This window comes from Thermobia domestica, chromosome 5 (genome assembly GCF_964235325.1).
Source record: "Thermobia domestica chromosome 5, izTheDome1.hap1.1, whole genome shotgun sequence".
NCBI lineage: Eukaryota > Metazoa > Arthropoda > Insecta > Zygentoma > Lepismatidae > Thermobia > Thermobia domestica.
This window is the reverse complement of record NC_137458.1, coordinates 117,425,720-117,445,198: the sequence shown is the minus strand read 5'-3', so window position 1 is coordinate 117,445,198 and position 19,479 is coordinate 117,425,720. Positions and strand designations below refer to the sequence as shown.

The 19,479-nt window shown below is 37.8% G+C and overlaps 1 protein-coding gene across 1 annotated transcript in view; it reads left to right on the top strand.

The window, feature by feature from the left end:
* Ero1L (endoplasmic reticulum oxidoreductin-1-like protein) overlaps window positions 1–19,479 on the top strand; it is a 76,636-nt gene that overhangs the window by 2,072 nt on the left and 55,085 nt on the right. The window contains exon 2 of the mRNA XM_081758969.1: window positions 16,932–17,051. Coding sequence (XP_081615095.1) covers window positions 16,932–17,051 — 120 coding nt within the window. The remainder of the gene's footprint in view (window positions 1–16,931; window positions 17,052–19,479) is intronic.

Below are 19,479 nucleotides of genomic sequence, written 5' to 3'. Positions count from 1 at the left end.
CAAACAGATTTTTCGAGACCCTTATATATTATCAAGCACACAAACGATCAAATTATCCATATCTTTCCTGTAAATTTTAAAAATTTTGCTGGAAACAGACGCCTAAATTTGGAACTTAACCCGAAAAGTGTGCTCTTAACTACATAGTACTCCATAAGGAAGACATGTTGAAGTGAAGTAGTATAGCAAGGCAATGTTCGAAGTGATCATATATGTGTTGCAAAGCTGTGCAACACAAGGCATATATTTATGCCATGTAAAGTGTTTCTCCACTATCCCTATTTTTGCGTATACTCATCGGCAGTCACGTGCCTGCCCCCTACGGAAACATCCCTCGTTATGGCTTGGGCCTCCCTGCTGCGCTTTTGCGCTGACTCGATTAGGTAGCATTCGTGCTTTTTATGGCTATCTAGAACGAGTTGGTTCGTGTTTTATGTATTTTTTTTTTTTTTAATATGCCATACGTGCACACGGTATTTATACTCAGCCATCAGGAAGTCAAATCTGCAACTAGTAATGGAGTTCCTCATTAGGTGCATGAAGAAATGCAATTTTCATGAATATAAGTATGATCCCATAGAATGGGATACCACGCAGGAAAGAATTATTTTTGTATGAACTTTGTGATTTTTAATATCCCAGAACATGTGTTTGATACAGGGTTTGAAAAAATCCGGGCTTTTTTGAAAAAGCCCAACCCACCTGGGCCCATATGGGTTTTTCGGGTTTAATCGGTTTTTTTCAAAATATTTCAATGTCTTTGGGGTAAAAGTGTTAAAATGTGATTTATATTTCAATATTGTCATTGTCACAACTTGCATCAATTTTCTACTCACTGCCGTTTTGAAAAAATGGCTACCATTTTGAAATTTTACATTCGACCGCCGAGAAATTGTACACAGCAAATTTAGCATATCTTGTGCTTCCACCGTCAAAATTTCAACTTAAAAGACTGAAAATTGCGCTTCGTAGCGTAAATACTCGCTGTTTTGACAAAATGGCCGCCATTTTGGTATTTTACGTTGGTATGCCTCCAAAATTATACAGGAAATTTAGTGTGTCTTGTGCTTGTATTCTGAAAATTTTAACTTAAAAAGGCCGAAAGTTGTACCCTGTAGTGTGTGTGTGGTAGAGGCAGACAAACGAGTTGAGTTGATTTTGTGTTTAACGTTCCTTTCAGCAGCGAGGCTATATGAAACGGGACCTACTGATTAAAGTGGAATCCGAACCACGTGAGCTCCCTCCGGGATGCAAACCCGGGTTACCCACGCCGAAGACGCGTACACTAACCGCTTAGCCATGAAGGAGCTCGGCAGACAAACGATCAAATGTAAATCAAGTCATCCAGAAGCCTGACTGGCGTTCGCCAAATATGAATACCAAAAGATATCAATTAATTTAAAACAAAGATACAATTCATGTTGTATGAAATAAATAAATGCTTCAAAATGTCTTACATGAAATTAACATCTTCCAGCGTAAATAAACCTGCCATATTTTCTTAATGAAAATACGGGACACCTCAGATCCCCCTCCCCTCAACTTTTCAACACAATGAATTGAACTATAGTCTGGTCATGAACAAAAGTATAATAGGCCGCGGTGGCTCAGTGGTAGAGCGTTCATCTCTGGTGCATGGGGTCCTAGTTCGATCCCAGCTTGCGCCAAGTGAGCTCTGTGGTGGACAAACACCTTGTGCGTGGGTTTTCTCGGGATTCTCACGTTTCCTCCCACTTTCTTTATTCCGTCATTTCATTCATTTCTCATCATCACCGTCACCTTGAGCATAGCAGGCATAACCATGAGACTAAAACTAAAAGATTTCATTTTATTTAATTATTTTTTCAATAATACAATAGGCGAAAGTTCACTAAGCAGCAGCTGCTTTTCTCTGTTCGTACCCTGCAATTAATTGTATAGACTAAAGATGCCTAAAAACTTAAGATGTGCTATAAAAATGCTTTACAGTAAAACAATATGCAAATTATTTAAATCAGTACTACAATCTACCTTCAATATTCTTCGCGCGTTTAGCAATATTTATTTACATGGCTGTATTTGCCAAAATTCCGTTCGTCAGTTTAATCTGATGAAAAGCTGATTTTTCTCCCTGTGTCGTGTATAATTGTCAGGACCAGAATTACATTTTTCTAAGACCTGGACCAAAGCACATTTCTGTTCCCCTAGTCTCTGAAAAAGATTATAATTTTTGTTAACTTATCTAATATGTTGCTAGAGAAAAGGTCAGCCATCTTCCCTGTGTTTGTAAATGTAGAAAAACACAAACATTTTGTTTGTTTGTTTGTTCCGGAGAGTATCCGAGTTTCCATCAAGTTCAATGGAAACAGTAGCATTGCAAATTTCGCTTGCTATCAAGCCGAACAGGGTGGTGTGATAACTTCCTCGAAATTGTTACATGCAACAGCGTTCTGTTCATTCACTAATTATAGGATTCCCAGCCAAAGTCAGAATTTTTTGTTTTTCACTTTTCGAATAAGCTGATGTTGATAGCAGAAATGGAACGGAGTTAAAATACGGATACTCGAGGCCCAAAAACGGAACTGTTCCGTTTTTTTTTTACGGGACGTATGGTAGGCTTAAGCGTAAAATAAATAGTTTTATTGTTGAGGTATTCATTTCCGATCCTTCTGCGTTTAATTCGGGAATTTCCCGAGCACTTCTTTCACGGCGTGTACATCAAAACTTCCACTAGTACGGAAATTTGAGCTCAGCACTTGAAATAGTAAGCGTTACATAGTCTTCGGAACCCTGAACATTAAGCTTCTTAAGTTTGACAAGCATTTTTACGCTATTGCTGGTGTTAATTCTACAGAATGCTTATTTGAAGAGTAGCAACAAATGACCAGGGTTTGCCCAAGTGGGCCCAGCCCGAAAAAACCCGGTGGGTTTTTTCGGGTTGGACCCACCTGAAAAAACCCACTTTAAAACCCACCTGGGTTTTTGACCTATTTGTTAGTATATTATTGATACAACTAAAGTGATCATATTGTAAGTGATTTTTATCAGATTTTAGACTTTCCTTGGGCGAATTAGAGGCTTTCACGTTAAGGTATACAACAACATTCAACGTAAGACCTTTATAAAGTTCTGAATGCACTAAATGAATTTAAAAAAAAAATTAAAAACAGCTTGAGATAGTTATAGAACAAATTAATGTATGAATTATGCTTATAGCCTATTTGAAGTAAAATAAGCAAATTTGTACTTTAGAAAATATTTTCCGTGAATAGTATGCTCGTCGACTTGGCGACACCGAGGGACATTATCACTCATACGTTTGACGGGTTTAAGGTAACAGGTGCCAGTAATAATAGTACATATGTAAATACATTAGTAAAACTATTACTATTATTTCTTACCTTTGATGTAAAACACAAGGTTCTTCAACTAAAATTTGGTTTTCCAATAATAACAGTTTAGTTCAATCATTTGTTGCTACTCTTCAAATAAGCATTCTGTAGAATCAACACCAGCAATAGCGTAAAAATTGCTGTCAAATTTAAGAAGCTTAATGCTCGGGGTTCCGAAGACTATGTAACGCTTACTATTTCAAGTGCTGAGTCCAAATTTCCGTACTAGTGGAAGTTTTGATGTACACGCCGTGAAAGAAGTGCTCGGGAAATTCCCGAATTACACGCAGAAGGATCGGAAATGACAACAATAAAACTATTTATTTTACGCTTAAGCCTGCCATACGTCCCGTAAAAAACGGGAATGTCCCGTTTTTGGGCTCGAGTGTCTTGCGTCCCCGTAAATTTAGTCGGGACAGGGAAATGTCCCTATTTTAACTCCGTTCCATTTCTACTATCAATGTCAGCTTATTCGAAAAGTGAAAAACAAAAAACTCTGACATTGGCTAGGAATCCTGTAATTACTGAATGAACAGTACCCTGTTGCATGTAACAGTTTCGAGGAAGTTATAACACAACCCTGTTCGACTTGATGGCGAGCGACATTTGCAATTCTACTTTTTCCATTGCACTTGATGGAAACTCGGATACTCTCCGGAACATACATACATACATACATACATATATATATACATATTTACATTTTTCTAAGACTGGGCCAAACACAATTCTGTTTCCCTAGCCTCTGAAAAGGATTATAATTCTTGTTAATTTATCTAATGTGTTGCTGAAGAAAAGGTTAGTCATCTTCCCTGTGTCATATATATGGCTTTGAGTGTTTGTACATTTACAAATACAGGGAAGATGACTAACCTTTTGTTCAGTAACACATTAAATAAATGAACAAGAATTATAATCTTTTTCAGAGGCTAGGGGAACAGAATTGTGTTTGGCCCAGTCTTAGAAAAATGTAAATCTGGTCCTGACAATTACACACAACACAAGGAGAAAAATCAGCTTTTCATCAGATTAAATTGACGAACGTAATTTTGCAAATACAGTCATGTAAATAAATATTGCTAAACGCGCGAAAAATATTGAAAGTAGATTGTACCACTGATTTAAATAATTTGCATATTGTTTTCCTGTAAAGCATTTTTATAGCACATCTTAAGCTTTTAGGCATCTTCAGTCTATACAATTAATTGCAGGGTACGAACAGAGAAAAGCAGCTGCTGCTTAGTGAACTTTCGCCTATTGTATTATTGAAAAAAATAATTAAATAAAATGAAATCTTTTAGTTTTAGTCTCATGGTTATGCCTGCTATGCTCAAGGTGACGGTGATGATGAGAAATGAATGAAATGACGGAATGAAGAAAGTGAGAGGAAACGTGAGAATCTCGAGAAAACTCACGCACAAGGTGTTTGTCCACCACAAAGCTCACTTGGCGCGAGCTGGAATCGAACTAGGAACCCCATGCACTAGAGGTGAACGCTCTACCACTAAACTACCGCGGTCTATTATACTTTTGTTCATAACCAGGCTACAGTTCATTGCATTGTGTTGGAAAGTTGAGGAAGGGGGGATCAGAGGTGATCCCTATTCTCATGGAGAAAATATGGCAGGTTTATTTTTGCTGGAAGATGTTAATTTCATATAAGACATTTTACAATATTCATTTATTTCATACAACATGAATTGTATCTTTGTTTTAAATTAATAGACCCCTTTTGGTATTCATATTTGGTGAACGTCAATCAGGCTTCTGGATGACTTGATGTACATTTGTTCGTTTGTCTGCCGAGCTCCTTCTGGTTATGCGGTTAGTGTACGCGTCTTCGGCGTGGGACCCAGGTTTGCTTCCCGGAGGGAGCTCATGTGGTTCGGATTCCACGTTAATCAGTAGGTCTCGTCTCATATAGCTCGCTGCTGAAAGGGACTTTAAACACAAAATCAACTCAACTCGTTTGTCTGCCTCTACCACACACACTACAGGGTACAACTTTCGGCCTTTTAAGTTAAAATTTTCCGAATACAAGCACACGTAAAATATCAAAATGGCGGCCATTTTCTCAAAACAGCGAGTATCCACGCTACGAAGAGCAATTTTCAGTCTTTTAAGTTGAAATTTTGACGGTGGAAGCACGAGATATGCTAAATTTGCTGTATAGATTTTCTCGGCGATCGAATGTAAAATTTCAAAATGGTGGCCATTTTTTTCAAAACAGCAGTAAGTAGAAAATTGTTGCAAGTTGTGACAATGACAATCTTGAAATATAAATCACATTTTAACACTTTTACCCCAAAGACATTGAAATATTTCGAAAAGACCCGATTACACCCGAAAATACCCGAAAAAACCCATATGGGCCCAGTTGGGTTGGGCTTTTTTCAAAAAAGTCCGGGTTTTTTTCAAACCCTGCAAATGACTGAACTAAACTGTTATTGTTCAACCAAATTTTAGTTGAAAAAACTTGTGTTTTACATCAAAGGTAAGAAATAATACTAATAGTTTTACTAATGTATTTACATATGTACTATTAGTGCTGGCACCTATGACCTTAAACCTGTCAAACGTATGAGTAATAACGGCCCTCGGTGTCGCCGAGTCGACGAGCATACTATTCACGGAAAATATTTTCTAAAGTACAAAATTGCTTATTTTACTTCAAAAGGCTATAAGCATAATCCATACATTAATTTGTTCTATAACTATCTCAAGCTAAGGTAAGTTTTTTTTTAAATTTTTTTATTTATTTATTTATTTTAATTCATTTAGAGCATTCAGAGCTTTATAAAAGTCTTATGTTGAATGTTGTTGTATACCTTAACGTGAAAACCTCTAATTCGCCTAAGGAAAGTCTAAAATCTAATAAAAATCACTTACAATGTGATCACCTTAGTTGTACCAATAATATACTAACAAATAGGTCAAAGACCCAGGTGGGTTTTAAAGTGGGTTTTTTCAGGTGGGTCCAACCTAGTGTTGTAAATAGAAAAAAAAGGTTCGTATTTTTTCAGAAATTTACGTTTTTTTTAGAAAAAAAAAACATTGCCTCTCGTTTTTTTTCAAATAGTCATTTGTAATGCATCTTACGTCAATTTAAGTATGAAATATTTTTATGTAGGTGTTATTACCGTAAAAGGCAACATAAATTATACGCTAGATACTGATACGCTACAAATATTTTACAATTTACATGTATATCATACCTATTAACAATTCGGGTTTCAGCAGTTTTCATCACTATCAACTAAGAAATAAAAGTAGAAATGAAATTTTGTTTTTTCGTGAAAGCAGGCCTTTAATAAGTACAAAAATAATGTCACGAACAGTATCCAATAGCTTGTCTAAAGGTAAAAACTAATACTAATTTGCCTAATACTATTTTTCTAAATGTCATATATAAATAATTTGTCGACTAGATATATATGATATGCAGAGCCGGCTCTACCATATATGCAACACGTGCATTTGCGTGGAGCGGCAAGCTTGGATGGTCCGGCAAAATTTGTCATAAGTATATTGTAATATCCTATGTGGCGGGCCGGCGGTATGCGTTTGCCTAGACCGGCACCCACACAAGAGAGTTTTGTAATTTACCAAAATACTTCTAATTAGTCAACCAAAGTTTCTGCAAAACACCCACTATAACTCGAGCGGCAAAGTTATACTGGAAACAGGAACTCAGCTAACAAAACAGTCTGAAGAATCTTAGTATTACACGGTAGCGTTGGCCTGGGCCAAGACTTAACTTCTAGTGGAAACAATGGAATCGTTATCCTGATTAAGGTTTGATAACCAAACAATCCTTTGGGATATCTCTTGAAACAAAACTCGACAAATATGTTCCTTGCAGTAAGCCTGCAGTTTATTGGCTCTAAGCAAATTACAAGAACCAGAGCCGGGGTGATAGTGTAAGTACTTTGTATATTTATAAAAGAGTTTAACTTACGTGGCGGTGTTCCAATAGATAGTAAAAAAAAAACTCACTAAATAACTGCACTGTTTAAAAGAGCACTGTCACAAAGAAAACAAAACTGCACTAGACTGGGAGGGCACGAATCAGTCCTAGTGGGTAGGTAGGTAAGAGGTATACTATTTGATCTACCGGTCTGCGAACAGACATCAAATAGGGTAGGTTACCAGAGGTTAGGAACAGGTTACCGTTTGATCTACCGGTCTGCGAACAGACATCAAACAGGGTAGGTGTAAAGGTTACCGTTTGATCTACCGGTCTGCTAAGACATCAAACAAAGTTGGTTACCAGAAGGAATTAAGGTTACCGTTTGATCTACCGGTCTGCGAACAGACATCAAACAAGGAAGGTGTAAGGGTTTACCGTTTGATCTACCGGTCTGCGAACAGGCATCAAACAGGGTGTAACTATTTGATTACCCGTGTGTTTAGGCCAGCTAAGCAATAAACTTAGAGTCTGTCAAAACACACATCAAATAGGGGTGCGACAGAACTTTAGCCGTCAACTTCCTAAGCTTGCCAGCAGTTTCTGGAGCGAGTCCGGGCTGAAGCGAAACTTGCGGAACTAGATTGCCAAGTTCGGAAGGAGGTAACTTTAGCCGTCAGTTTCTTAAACAGACCAGCAATTATGGGAGAACCCTGGCTGAACCGTCTTGCTTTCAGAAACAGATTGCCAAGTTACCGTGAGGATTAGGTAGGGTAGCACTTTGACCGTCAGTTTCCTAAGCCGACCAGCAATTATGGGAGAACCCTGGCTGAGCCATCGAGCTTTCAGAAACAGATTGCCAAGTACTGGGTAAACCAAGAGAGTGAGGTAGGTAACCAAGAGAGTGAGTAGGCAGGCCTCCGTAGAGGCAGAGAGGTTGGAAGGCAGAGGGATGGACAACTAGAGACTTCTTCGTGATAAGTTCTTGAACTGAGACGTACCTAACGAATTGCGTACTCCTCGTAGTCTGCACGTCTCTGAGGGGTTCAGGAGAGGGACGTTGTCCGACGAGAGAGCCCAAAACATGCGATTTTAAGGGCCTCGGTCGGGGGTGCAACCGGCACCAATTTACGGTCTGTGTGCAAAATAGTAACGTGTGTAAACGTTGCACCAAGACCGTAAGGTCAGAGGTTGAGCATGCGTGGAGATGTAAAAAGTACCTAGGGCGGAGCCCGAGGGGGACCAGTATCCTGAAAAGAAAGATTATTGGTTTTGCACACGATTTCGGGTGCACAAGAGCTCGGAAGGGTTCCACTCTGAGGGGCGGAGATACTAGCTATTGGAACAAGCCATGCCATTAACATCTAGATTGGCTGGAACAAGGTGCCTTGGGCGGAGCCAGGCAAAAGATAAGATTTTGTGTGTGCGCATGCGTGTGCGTGTGATGTGTAGTCCTTGAGTTTAGGTGTGTGAGCCCCTTTCTCTGGAAGAATGATTTTACATCGAGATTTACAGAGAATTGTACAAACAGTATCTTAAACTATAAAACGTATACTAAACATAAAAGATTTCAAGTAATAAACTTGAAAGGTTTTATACATAATGAACTCAAGACCCTTCGACAGTTTATCTGCTTGTTTTCGACCAAAGACATACATATATATTTAATGTTCCGAAGAACGAAAAAGAATCTTCTTTTTAGAAGCAGAAAATGACATTTAAAAGATACACAAGACTATATGGGTTTTCTTAACAGTATTCTACCACTAATAATAATAATAATAATAACAAGAATACATATATATTAGACACAGAGCCAGACATTTCCCTGTTACAGAGGGAATGTCGTTATCTACCAGACGGTTGACCCTGAGGTCAAGAAGGGGAACTCGGTTACTCAGAACGGGAAGACAAGAAGTCTTTCGTTCTAACTAAGAGAAAAAAGAACACTCAACATGAATTTGTATTTTAAAAGAAGTAAATGAAATACGAATTCTGTTGCAGTTTTAAAAATGTAAAAAAAAGAAATATTTATTCGCAAAAAGAGTTTGCGAATTTGCGGCCCACTACACCTATGTGATGTGGTAAACAAGCAGTTCCACGCATCAATGTTTACAAACACTGCCACATGGTTCAGCAAGAGGATCTCCCACCAGAGGGACCTATAATCACATGCAGACGACTGCTTCTGTCCCCTCCCATGGAGCAGAAGACGACATCGGAGCAGCAGCGCCACCGCCACCCAAAGGACCCTATAAATTGGATGGACGAAGGCAACTCGATACCAGTTTTTTGGAGACCCTCCTTTAGTCTGCTACGGAATTCTTGGAGTAACCTAGCCCCAGGCCTCTAGTCTGCTATGGGACAATGCCTATCCCATCTCCTGGCTTAGCCTGCTACGGGGCTCTGTCTGGGAATCCTAGCCTCAGCCGCTTAGCCTGCTACGGTTCTCTGTTGGCCACTTAACCCGCCTCTGCTTGCTACGGAGCATTGGTTCCTTAAATCCACTCCTCCTAGCTTGCTACGGGGCTCTGTTGGAGATCCTGTCTGCGACCTTACGGTCAATGACCACCTATAACTCACCTTGATTCTAGAGAGATCAATTTGTATAGTATTTTGTGAAAATACTTTTATAAAGGAAACTTTTTATAATAAAAACTGGTAGTGAGAGTCGATTCCGGACGTTCTTCTTATTAACTGCTCTACCCAAAGATCCTATATGAGACAAGGTTTTACAATATTATTTAAATTAAATATTTCTTGTTGGAAACAAACTTCATGAGGATGGTAGTTACATTTACTAAGCTGACCTTCTATTTGAATACTACATTCATAAATTAAGTTTAGGTTGCATTTGTTTAAGGCCACATGGACAATGCTAAAGCAAATGGTCGAATAAATCCGAGCACAAATTGCTTGATTGTTTCAAATGCAAGAATTCAATTCTCGAATAGTAGTGAATATCTGTTCCACGTAGTACGTTATCACAGTTTTGATATGAAACTAGTCTTGTTTCTGTCAGAAACAAGTTCCTTATCATTGAAGATAGAAACAAGTTTTTTTTAAAAAAAAATGTTAGAAGGTATAGAAGAAAAATCAAGAAATAAAGATAAAAGAGCTAGTTGTACTGGAATTGCAAACTGATACATTGAGATTGAAGCTCGATAGTGAATTCTATAAAAAGGATTACCATCTTTCCTCTGCAGGTGTGTTTGCTTTATCTTTCACTAACATAATAGATTAATATTTAAAGAAATATAAACAGACACGACGGGATTGCATTTTTAGTAAGTATTTAAGCCTTTCTGAGTGCGACTGCACTTACCGTCACCTTTGTTATTCATGCTGGAGTAGCATACTTAAAATCATGACTTTTAAGATTTTTTCTTTCTGGAGAAAGGGGAAGGCGGCAAATTATGCCATTGCACGAGGCGACAAATTGACTAGGACCGGCCCTGATGATAAGTATATAAAAGACATGAATATAGGATGACTCAATTTGAAGTAATGCAGGGTGTTTCAAAATTAATTTTAGGGCTTTGAAACTTTGTAGTATCTATTACAATTAACTTACAATTATAAATATTATATCAAATGAAAGAGCAACTCAAACAGTTTTGTACTAACGCATGTACATGCATTGTTTCTTCTGTCTGCCGTTAGAAAGAGCAAGTAGCAAAGATGGAGACTAGAGAGCAGAAAGCTTTTTGTGTTTTAATAAAGACTGAATCTGTACAGTGCAACCGTCTGTGTGAAGAATATTAAGGAGAAGCTTGCAACTACGTCTTTATCATTTGCAGTTGCTACAGGTCTAAAGCCTACAGATTACGGTTTACGTGCCAATTTCGCAAGTGAAATTTTGCTGCATAACAATGAAGATTTTCTGGATCGTGTCGTCTTCAATGATAAATCGACATTTCATCTAACAGCTAATGTGAACACTCATAATGTTTGCACCTGGCCGTCAGCAAATCCTCAGGAGATAGTACAGGTGAAACGAGACTCCCCTAAATTGAATGTGTTTTGTGCCATATGGCAGAAACTTTATGGACCTTTCTCGCCTATCGACTAGATGTGTGCCGTGTGACGAATGAATCTTACATCGAACACTTGTAGCAAAGACTATTTGAGGTGCTCTTTTACTTGATGCATTGCTTATAATTGTACAATCAGCGGCAAAAAACCTGCAACATAATCATGTAAGTTTATTGTGAAATGACGAAGTCTTTTGCTCCAAAATAAGTGTTCACGGGAGGACGCCGAGGTTTATCCTGGCGTGATTCGTGCCACTTAGACGTTATGTTGATTCCCTGTGCTGTTAGGCGTAGTATCACAATAAACTTACATTCTCATGTTGCAGGTTTTTTTTGCCGCGGATTGTACATAAAATGTAATAAGTACTACGAAGACTTAAAGCCCCAAAATTTATTTTGAAATACCCTGCATTTCTCACCGACAGTGTTGGAACTAAGATGTAAAAAGGAGAGAAAATTGACCTTAAAGTTATTGTTTACAACGATATTATTATTAGTCGAGACTATAACTACAAAATGTAATCAAATGTATACTCGGTGGCCCAGGTGGCCAAAGTGGCACACACGGGTGTGTCACTTGTTTAATCCGCTCCTGTGTGGACACTAAATAAGATATCGGGATGTTATTCTTGCAAAATATGGCTGGACTATAGTTTATCATATTAATTTCTTTTTCTTCTGGTGTCGAATTTCCTTCTCAAATTTCACCCCAGTCAAAAATTCGAGAATTTTCTAATTTCGAATTTCCTTTACTTCTTTTTTTCCCTGTAGCTTCCTTAGTTGTAGAAAGACATCCTTAAGACTTGCCAGGGAGATACCTCGGATGGATACCTAACTGTTGACATCAATTGGACGGGCCTGCGCGCAGTGTGCCAATTAGGGAAATTTAAATTCTCCTATATTTGGGCAAAAAATTAGAAATTTTTGTTTATAAATCGGTATTTATACGTCCGAGTGCAAGTCAACTTACACCAATCGAAAATTTGTCCTTACTTCACAAACGCAAGTACAGATCGTTACAATGGGGTAATTAGGGGGCGGCGTACGTAAAATTCGTATTTAGGTTCTAACCCTTGATTTACTTTTCTGTTTACCGTAATATATTTTTGGTAATTAGAAACTTTATTCCTCAAATATCGCCATCATACTTGTAGGATATATTAGTGGTGTACCAATGTTTAATTTAAGATAATTTGCGTCTGTCTGGTAGCAGTGTTGCCAGCTACAGAAAATTTTAATTCCAGATTTTAGGGGGAAATTTTGGAAAAATTATATGTTTTGTCTCTATTATTTACCTCTTGTTGGCTATATCGGAACAAACGTACCAGTATCTTGAAGTCTCGTCTTTGCTCTACACAACGCGCTATAGAAAGTTTCAATAGGATAATTAGGGAAGTACAGTTGAAATTTACAGTAGACCTTGTTCTCTAATTGGAAAGAAACTGATTTTTTTTTAAAGGTAGAATGAGATATTTTTATTGACATGCTTACTTTATTAGATATCGTCACAATACTTGTTGGATATATTAGAGGGATACCAAAGCTTATTTTAAGATAGTTTGTGTGTGTCTGATGGTAGTGTTGCCAGCTACAGAAAATTTTAATTCCAGATTTTAGGGGCAAATTTTGGAAAAAAATCCCTTTTTTATTTCTATTATTTCCTTCTTGTTGGCTACATTCGAACAAACGTACCAGTTTATAATAGCCACATCCTTAGCCTACACAGCGCACCACAAAAAGCTTCACTAGAATAATTAGGGGAAGTACAGTTGAGGTTTATAATAGACCATTTTCTGGAATTGGTAAGAAAATGGTGAATTTGTGAGGTAGAATGAGATTTTTTTTTTAATTTCATGCTTACTTTGTTATATATCGCCATGATACTTGTAGGATATATTCTTGGAGTACTACGGTTTATTTCCAGATAGTTTTCGTCTGTCTGATGGCAGCGTTTCCAGCCAAAACAATTAATTCCCACTATTAGGTGAAAAATTCGGAAAAATTCCCTTTTCCCTTCTATTATTACCCTCTTTCTGACTACATTGAAACAAACGTATCACTACCTGAAAGCTTCCTCTTTGCCCTACAGAACGCACCATAAAAAGTTTCAATAGGATAATTAGAGAAGCTGTAGCCTCGGCATATTTGATTTTTGCTTCTCAGGCCTAAAAAGTGTCAAAATTTCATGTGTATGACAGATTTTTTTTCCCCTCTTTGAATGGAAGCCAGCGACTTCAGGATTTCACTGTACCTTTTCAACACACCAAAGATTTGTTTAGGTGACTTGAACTCATATAGCAGCAGTGGTGCTAGATACAAAAAATTTTGAAATTCGGTTAGGGAATTTTTTGTAAATTTTCACCCCTACATTTCCCTCAATAATTTCGCACTCGTTGGCAACAATGCAATGCAACTTACACCAAAAAATACCCACTTCTATTTTCTAAAAAACTAGACCTTAACCATATCAATCAAATGAATAGTTTTTGAGCAATAAGTCACTAACTGGAAATGTAGGAAAACGCCAAAAATGACCTGGGGCCGAAAGGAATAATCGCACAATTTTGCTCGTATAAGTACAAAGAAACAAATGATTTGTTGATTTGAGTTGATTTTTGTTTAGCGTCCCGTTCAGCAGCGAGGCTATATGAGACGTGGACCTACTGATTAACGTGGAATCCGAACCACATGAGCTCCCGCCGGGAATCGAACCCAGGTCTCCCACGCCAAAGGCGCGTACGCTAACCGCTTAGCCACGAAGGAGCTCCACAAATGATTTGTAAGTTACGAGGGCTTCGACTCAAGTTCTGTTGATTATTTCAATAATCTGCCACATAAATCAATAAATAATAGTTGCCAGAAAAAAAACAGACTTTTGAAAAAAAAACATGAAAAAGAACGATGTTTTTTATTGAAAAAAAACTTCACAGAAAAAAAACGTTTTTTTACAACACTAGTCCAACCCGAAAAAACCCACCGGGTTTTTACGGGCTGGGCCCACTTGGGCAAACCCTGGTTTGATATGAAGGACTATCCAGTAATCCCCTTCAAAAACTTATTTGCGTGATACTGAAGGATTGTTTTTGTAATTTCTGTGTAGTGCGTAGTTTGCAGACAGTTGGAGGGCACTAATTTCGCTCTGTAATACTATATAGATGGATACGGATGTAGTAAAGAGCAAAGGAAGCAAGAAAATAAGCAATATGTGTGACTAACATTAAAAAGTGAACACCGGAAATGAAACAGTAGTAATTGTAGGTAAATTATACAGGGAGTACATAAAGTCCTGCAGGAAGGTAAAACTCTATAACTTGGAAACTACGTAATGTATTAACAAATACTTTTTGGTGTACTTACAGAAAGGTTCAAAGTTTTGTTTCAGCTAGTTAAGGTTCATCGCCAAACCTCCAATTGTGCTCCATTCAGGTCCAAACATTCTTGCAGTCTTTTTGGGAAACCAAGAATTGCGTGTTGGCGGTGCTCGTCTGGAATGTTCAAAATCGATTTCTGTTTACAGATGAAGCCACATTTCATGTATCGGGAAAAGTGAACAGGCACAACTGCCGAATTTGGGTAGATAGAGGTGGAAAATCCACATGAATTCGAGGAGCACAAGCGAGGTTGTTCCAAAGTCAATATGTGGTGTGCTGTTTCAATGGACCACGTTCTCGGCCCTTTTTTCTTCGAGGAAGAGACAGTAAATGGTAATTATCTGAACATGCTACAGACATTCCTTTTGCCAGAACTTACTAGGTTAGGCATCCTTAATGAGGTCCACATACAACAGGAATGAGCACCGCCGCACTATACCCATCAAGTTCGACAGTTTCTTAACGAAGAATTTAAGGAGAGATGGATTGGTTGAAGAGGACCCACACCTTGGCCTGCAAGATCATCAGATTGTCGCCTTGTGATTACTGGTTGTGGGGACACGTGAAGACCAAGGTGTATTCACAGAAGCCAGCTAATCTGCACAATCTCAAGAACAAAATAACTGATGTGATTTTGAACATTCCAGACGAGCACCGCCAACACGCAATTCTTGATTTCCTAAAAAGAGTGCAAGTGTGTTTGGACGTGAATGGTGCACAATTGGAGGTTTGGCGATGAACCTTAACTAGCTGAAACAAAACTTTGAACCTTTCTGTAAGTACATCAAAAAGTATTTGTTAATACATTACGTAGTTCCCAAGTTATAGAGTTTTACTTTCCTGTAGAACTTTATAGACACCTTGTACTAAAATAACAACAGGTAAGTGTCATACAGCGTTGAAAACAGGTCCATGTCTCTTATCTGGGGCCGCCATTTGCGGAAGCTTAAACAGCAAGGATTGTATCCAACCTGTAGGACGAAACTAGTAGGCCTGCGCGAGACGCGTTTGAAGGGAACAGGCGCTTCAGCGATGTTCGGTATGCGCGTAAACAATTGAAAAAAAAATACTTCACATATTTCTTGTGTATATTTTAAAAAGCTACTGTCGCATATAGGAAGAAATTAAGACTTTTTCTTGCACTATTACAACATTATCATCATATAGCTTCACTTCATGATGATTTCCTGATGGACTAATGTGGGGTTAAAAATATGTACTTTGCATTAGTATTTTCAACATTAATAGGTATGTCAGAGTTGAGATCTGATATATTTTGATTACTCACATGTTGCTCATTGGAAATCAGGTTACTTTTTTCTTTTCTATATTGTACAAATGTAAAAGATCTATAAACAGGACCGGCAGCGTAATAAGGAAGTTTGGATTGCATTTAGTATGTTCCCCAAACACATCGACGGCTCCGGAGCCACTGCTGTGACTTATAGTGAGCCGTTGTAAACGACCTCGTTTATGCGTGTATCCACCGTCGCTGAGGCCCTCGCTATTTCCTGGTCCCCCTGCTGCGCTCCTGCCTTGTCTTAGTTAGATATTATTCTTACTTTTTATTGATCACCTAGCATAAGTTGATTCGTGTTTTATGCACTGTAATTTTTATGCCATAGTACGTCCCCCCATAGAATGACTACATCCCAATTACAAAATAACGAACCGCAATCACTACCAAGTGAGCAAGAGTCACTATCAAGTCATTTGGGGGGGAGGACTAAATAGTACCCGGAAATTTAGTTGGCCTTTGTGCCACAGGGAAGGTCCAGCATATTAAGACTTAGGGTATGTTAGGTTATTTTAGTTTAGGTTGGGTTGGATTAGTTTAGTTTAGTTTTGGTTAGGTCCCATATCCCTGGACCTATTCTGCAGCGTAGGTGATAATTGTACTTGTTAGATCTATAGTAGTTTTTGCTTCAAAATACATTTATCTTGTTGGCCCCTTTCCAGTGGAACCATCCTTGGCAAACATATAAAAGTTTCACTGTACTAGTAAAATTAAATATTTCTCTTTAGAATAGATTAAAAATTTTGTTTATATTTGCTCAGTTGTTGCTATGCAGCCGTACAAGTTGTGTAATCGTCTGCTTTGATTGCCATACATATGCCACACGTTGTTAATAATAAATAGGTTAGTATTGTTTCTCGTTTAGATAAACTTACAATATTAAAATATAAGTTTTCTGTGTAAATTAGTAGCAATTATGTAAAACATGATTTGTATTAATTTATTTTTCAGCTAAAGGGTAAAATCGACGATTGCAGTTGTAGTGTAGATACTGTGGACCACTTTAATAATGCCAAAATCTATCCGAGGTTTCGAAGTTTGCTTCAGAAGGACTATTTTAGGTTTTATAAGGTAGGTAACATGCAAAAACTATATGTGAATGAAGACTTGTTGTTTAAGGACAGAATTTTACGCATGTTAATCATAATAATTAGTGAAATTTATTGCATCCTACTATAATATTCTTAAATTGTTTCGTCAGGTTCGTTTGCCATTTGTAGGTTGGGATATTTGTTGGAAAAACATCCATAACAGCAATACCTTCTGCAGATAGAGGTGTGGTTTGGAACACTTCGGACGTGATCACGACCTAACCTCTGTCCTGATCGTTTACGATTATCGTAGGAGATCCATATTTAATGAGATGTGACAGTCTGATGCAGGAAACCTTCCGAGTTATGTCACACAGTCAGAGAACTTCACACTTCCAGATGTCGAGTCCCTTTATTTGATTTGATTTTCAGTTTAGTGTTCCTTTCTATCAGCGAAGCTATGTGGGACGTGGACCTACAACTTAACGTGGGATCCGAATCACATGAGCTTCCGCCGGGAATCGAACCCGGGTCTCCCACGCCAAAGGCGTGTACGCTAACCGCGTAGTCACGAGGAAGCTCATGGCGATTCTTGTCAGACGGTGTCAGCTCATATGTCACTCATAAGTCCCAACTTTTTTTTTACCTTGTCGATTGCATGGGACCGCCAAACGACAGGGGTATAATGTATGCCTAATGCTTCTACAATCACGAACACTTTATAAGGGTCCCCTTCCGTAGTGTTCCTGCATTATGTTGGTCGGTGCCCAGGGAGCTCAATTTGCAATGCTGAGTCACGGGAACGAAATCCGACAAATTAACGGCGAATAGTGTGTTTATTCACCATTTCTGGTCCAAACCTACCGTTAATATTTTTGCAATTTGCTCTACAGAATGCCTCAGTTTGAATTCGTAAAGGAAAACTACCCGTAATTGTATATTCTGCATGATGTACTTTTATACGTCGCTGTTCAACAATGCCTTGCCTCCTGACTATCAGGATACCCCAATCTTATTTGCTGGACGTATACAGAGCTTGTGGCATTAGACGCGTAACCATATTTCATCCCTGTGTTGTGTTGTTAAAGTGAGTGTCCTACCAGACGACAAAGCTGATATTTCGAATGCACCAACTAATATATTATTATATGAAATTGTAAATCATAGTGCATGCATTCATATTTATTTAATCCCCAAGATTTCTTTCGTCTATGTAATAATATAACTAACCTAACGTTGCCGATGTATTTACCCTCCGAAATCATCTTGCTTTCACTGTGCTCTCATCTTCGATCGCTTAGTGTACGATAATAACTTGCATAGTTGTTAGCCCATAACTAACTGTATATAAAACACGTATGTGGAAAATGGTTGACCAACTAGCACATGTACCTAACTTACATGTACCAAAAGTACCATAAAAATAATCGAAGTATTAAGTATATCAACTATCTATTTTTCAGTGATAGGGTGCATAAGGTAGATAAGATAGTTTCTAGGTACTTCTTTTACAGGGTGCACAGCTTTTAAAGACGAGACGAATTCACCTCGTTGTTTATATTGATTTTTAACTCTAGGCAATAGGGCATTGGGAAGAGGAAGCATACATCATGAATAATGTAAATCGGTAAAGTTTTAGGAAAATGTTCACTATACTTTTAAAAAAAATTAGTGGAGCCTAAAGAAATCAAATAAAAGTATAAGTTAATGTTTTCAGCGAGCTGGGAAAGTGCTCTTGAATTATTACTGAACCATTGAGATAAGAATTAAGTTGTGTAGTACACCATCAGTAAACTGTATCTGTAAGCTTTATAACTGAAATATCGATAATATTGCTCAACTAATGTAACGTTATATATATATATATATATATATATATATATATATATATATATATAGTTCAAAATATTGCTCGATATATCGCACCACCCTTATTTTCATCAGACTTCTTGAAAAATCACAGCAACTATACTATATCTCTGTAAAGTCTCTTGAATGTTAGGTTTTATTCGTAAAATCCACGTTTTCTGGTTTTCCACTGCATCAATTATTTGTCTTTGTTGCATTACTGAAGCAAATTTTAAGATATTTAAGCCCTTTTAGAAAGCCTGATCAAGTTAAAAGAAGTGCAAAATTGCTCCTAGAATGGTAAGATATAATGACATGCTGTTTCTTAAAATCAACTTATCGTCCTATTATTATATCTCATCTACTTTGTTAATCTTCTATTCAAAGCGGAAGTGGTAGAGGTTGAATATTTTTGGTTTTAGCATTGATCGCCATATAACAAAAAAGTAAGGAAAAAATATCGACAAGCAGTTTTTTTTTTTTTTTGAATCAGTTCAGCGTCTTAAGAGAAGGTACTATCTTCAACTTCCCCTTTCTACTAAAATTGGAAGTGGTAGAAGTTTTCTACTACTTCCAGTTCCAGTGTTGAATTCGCGTAGTTCGGAAGCCTACCGTAGTTT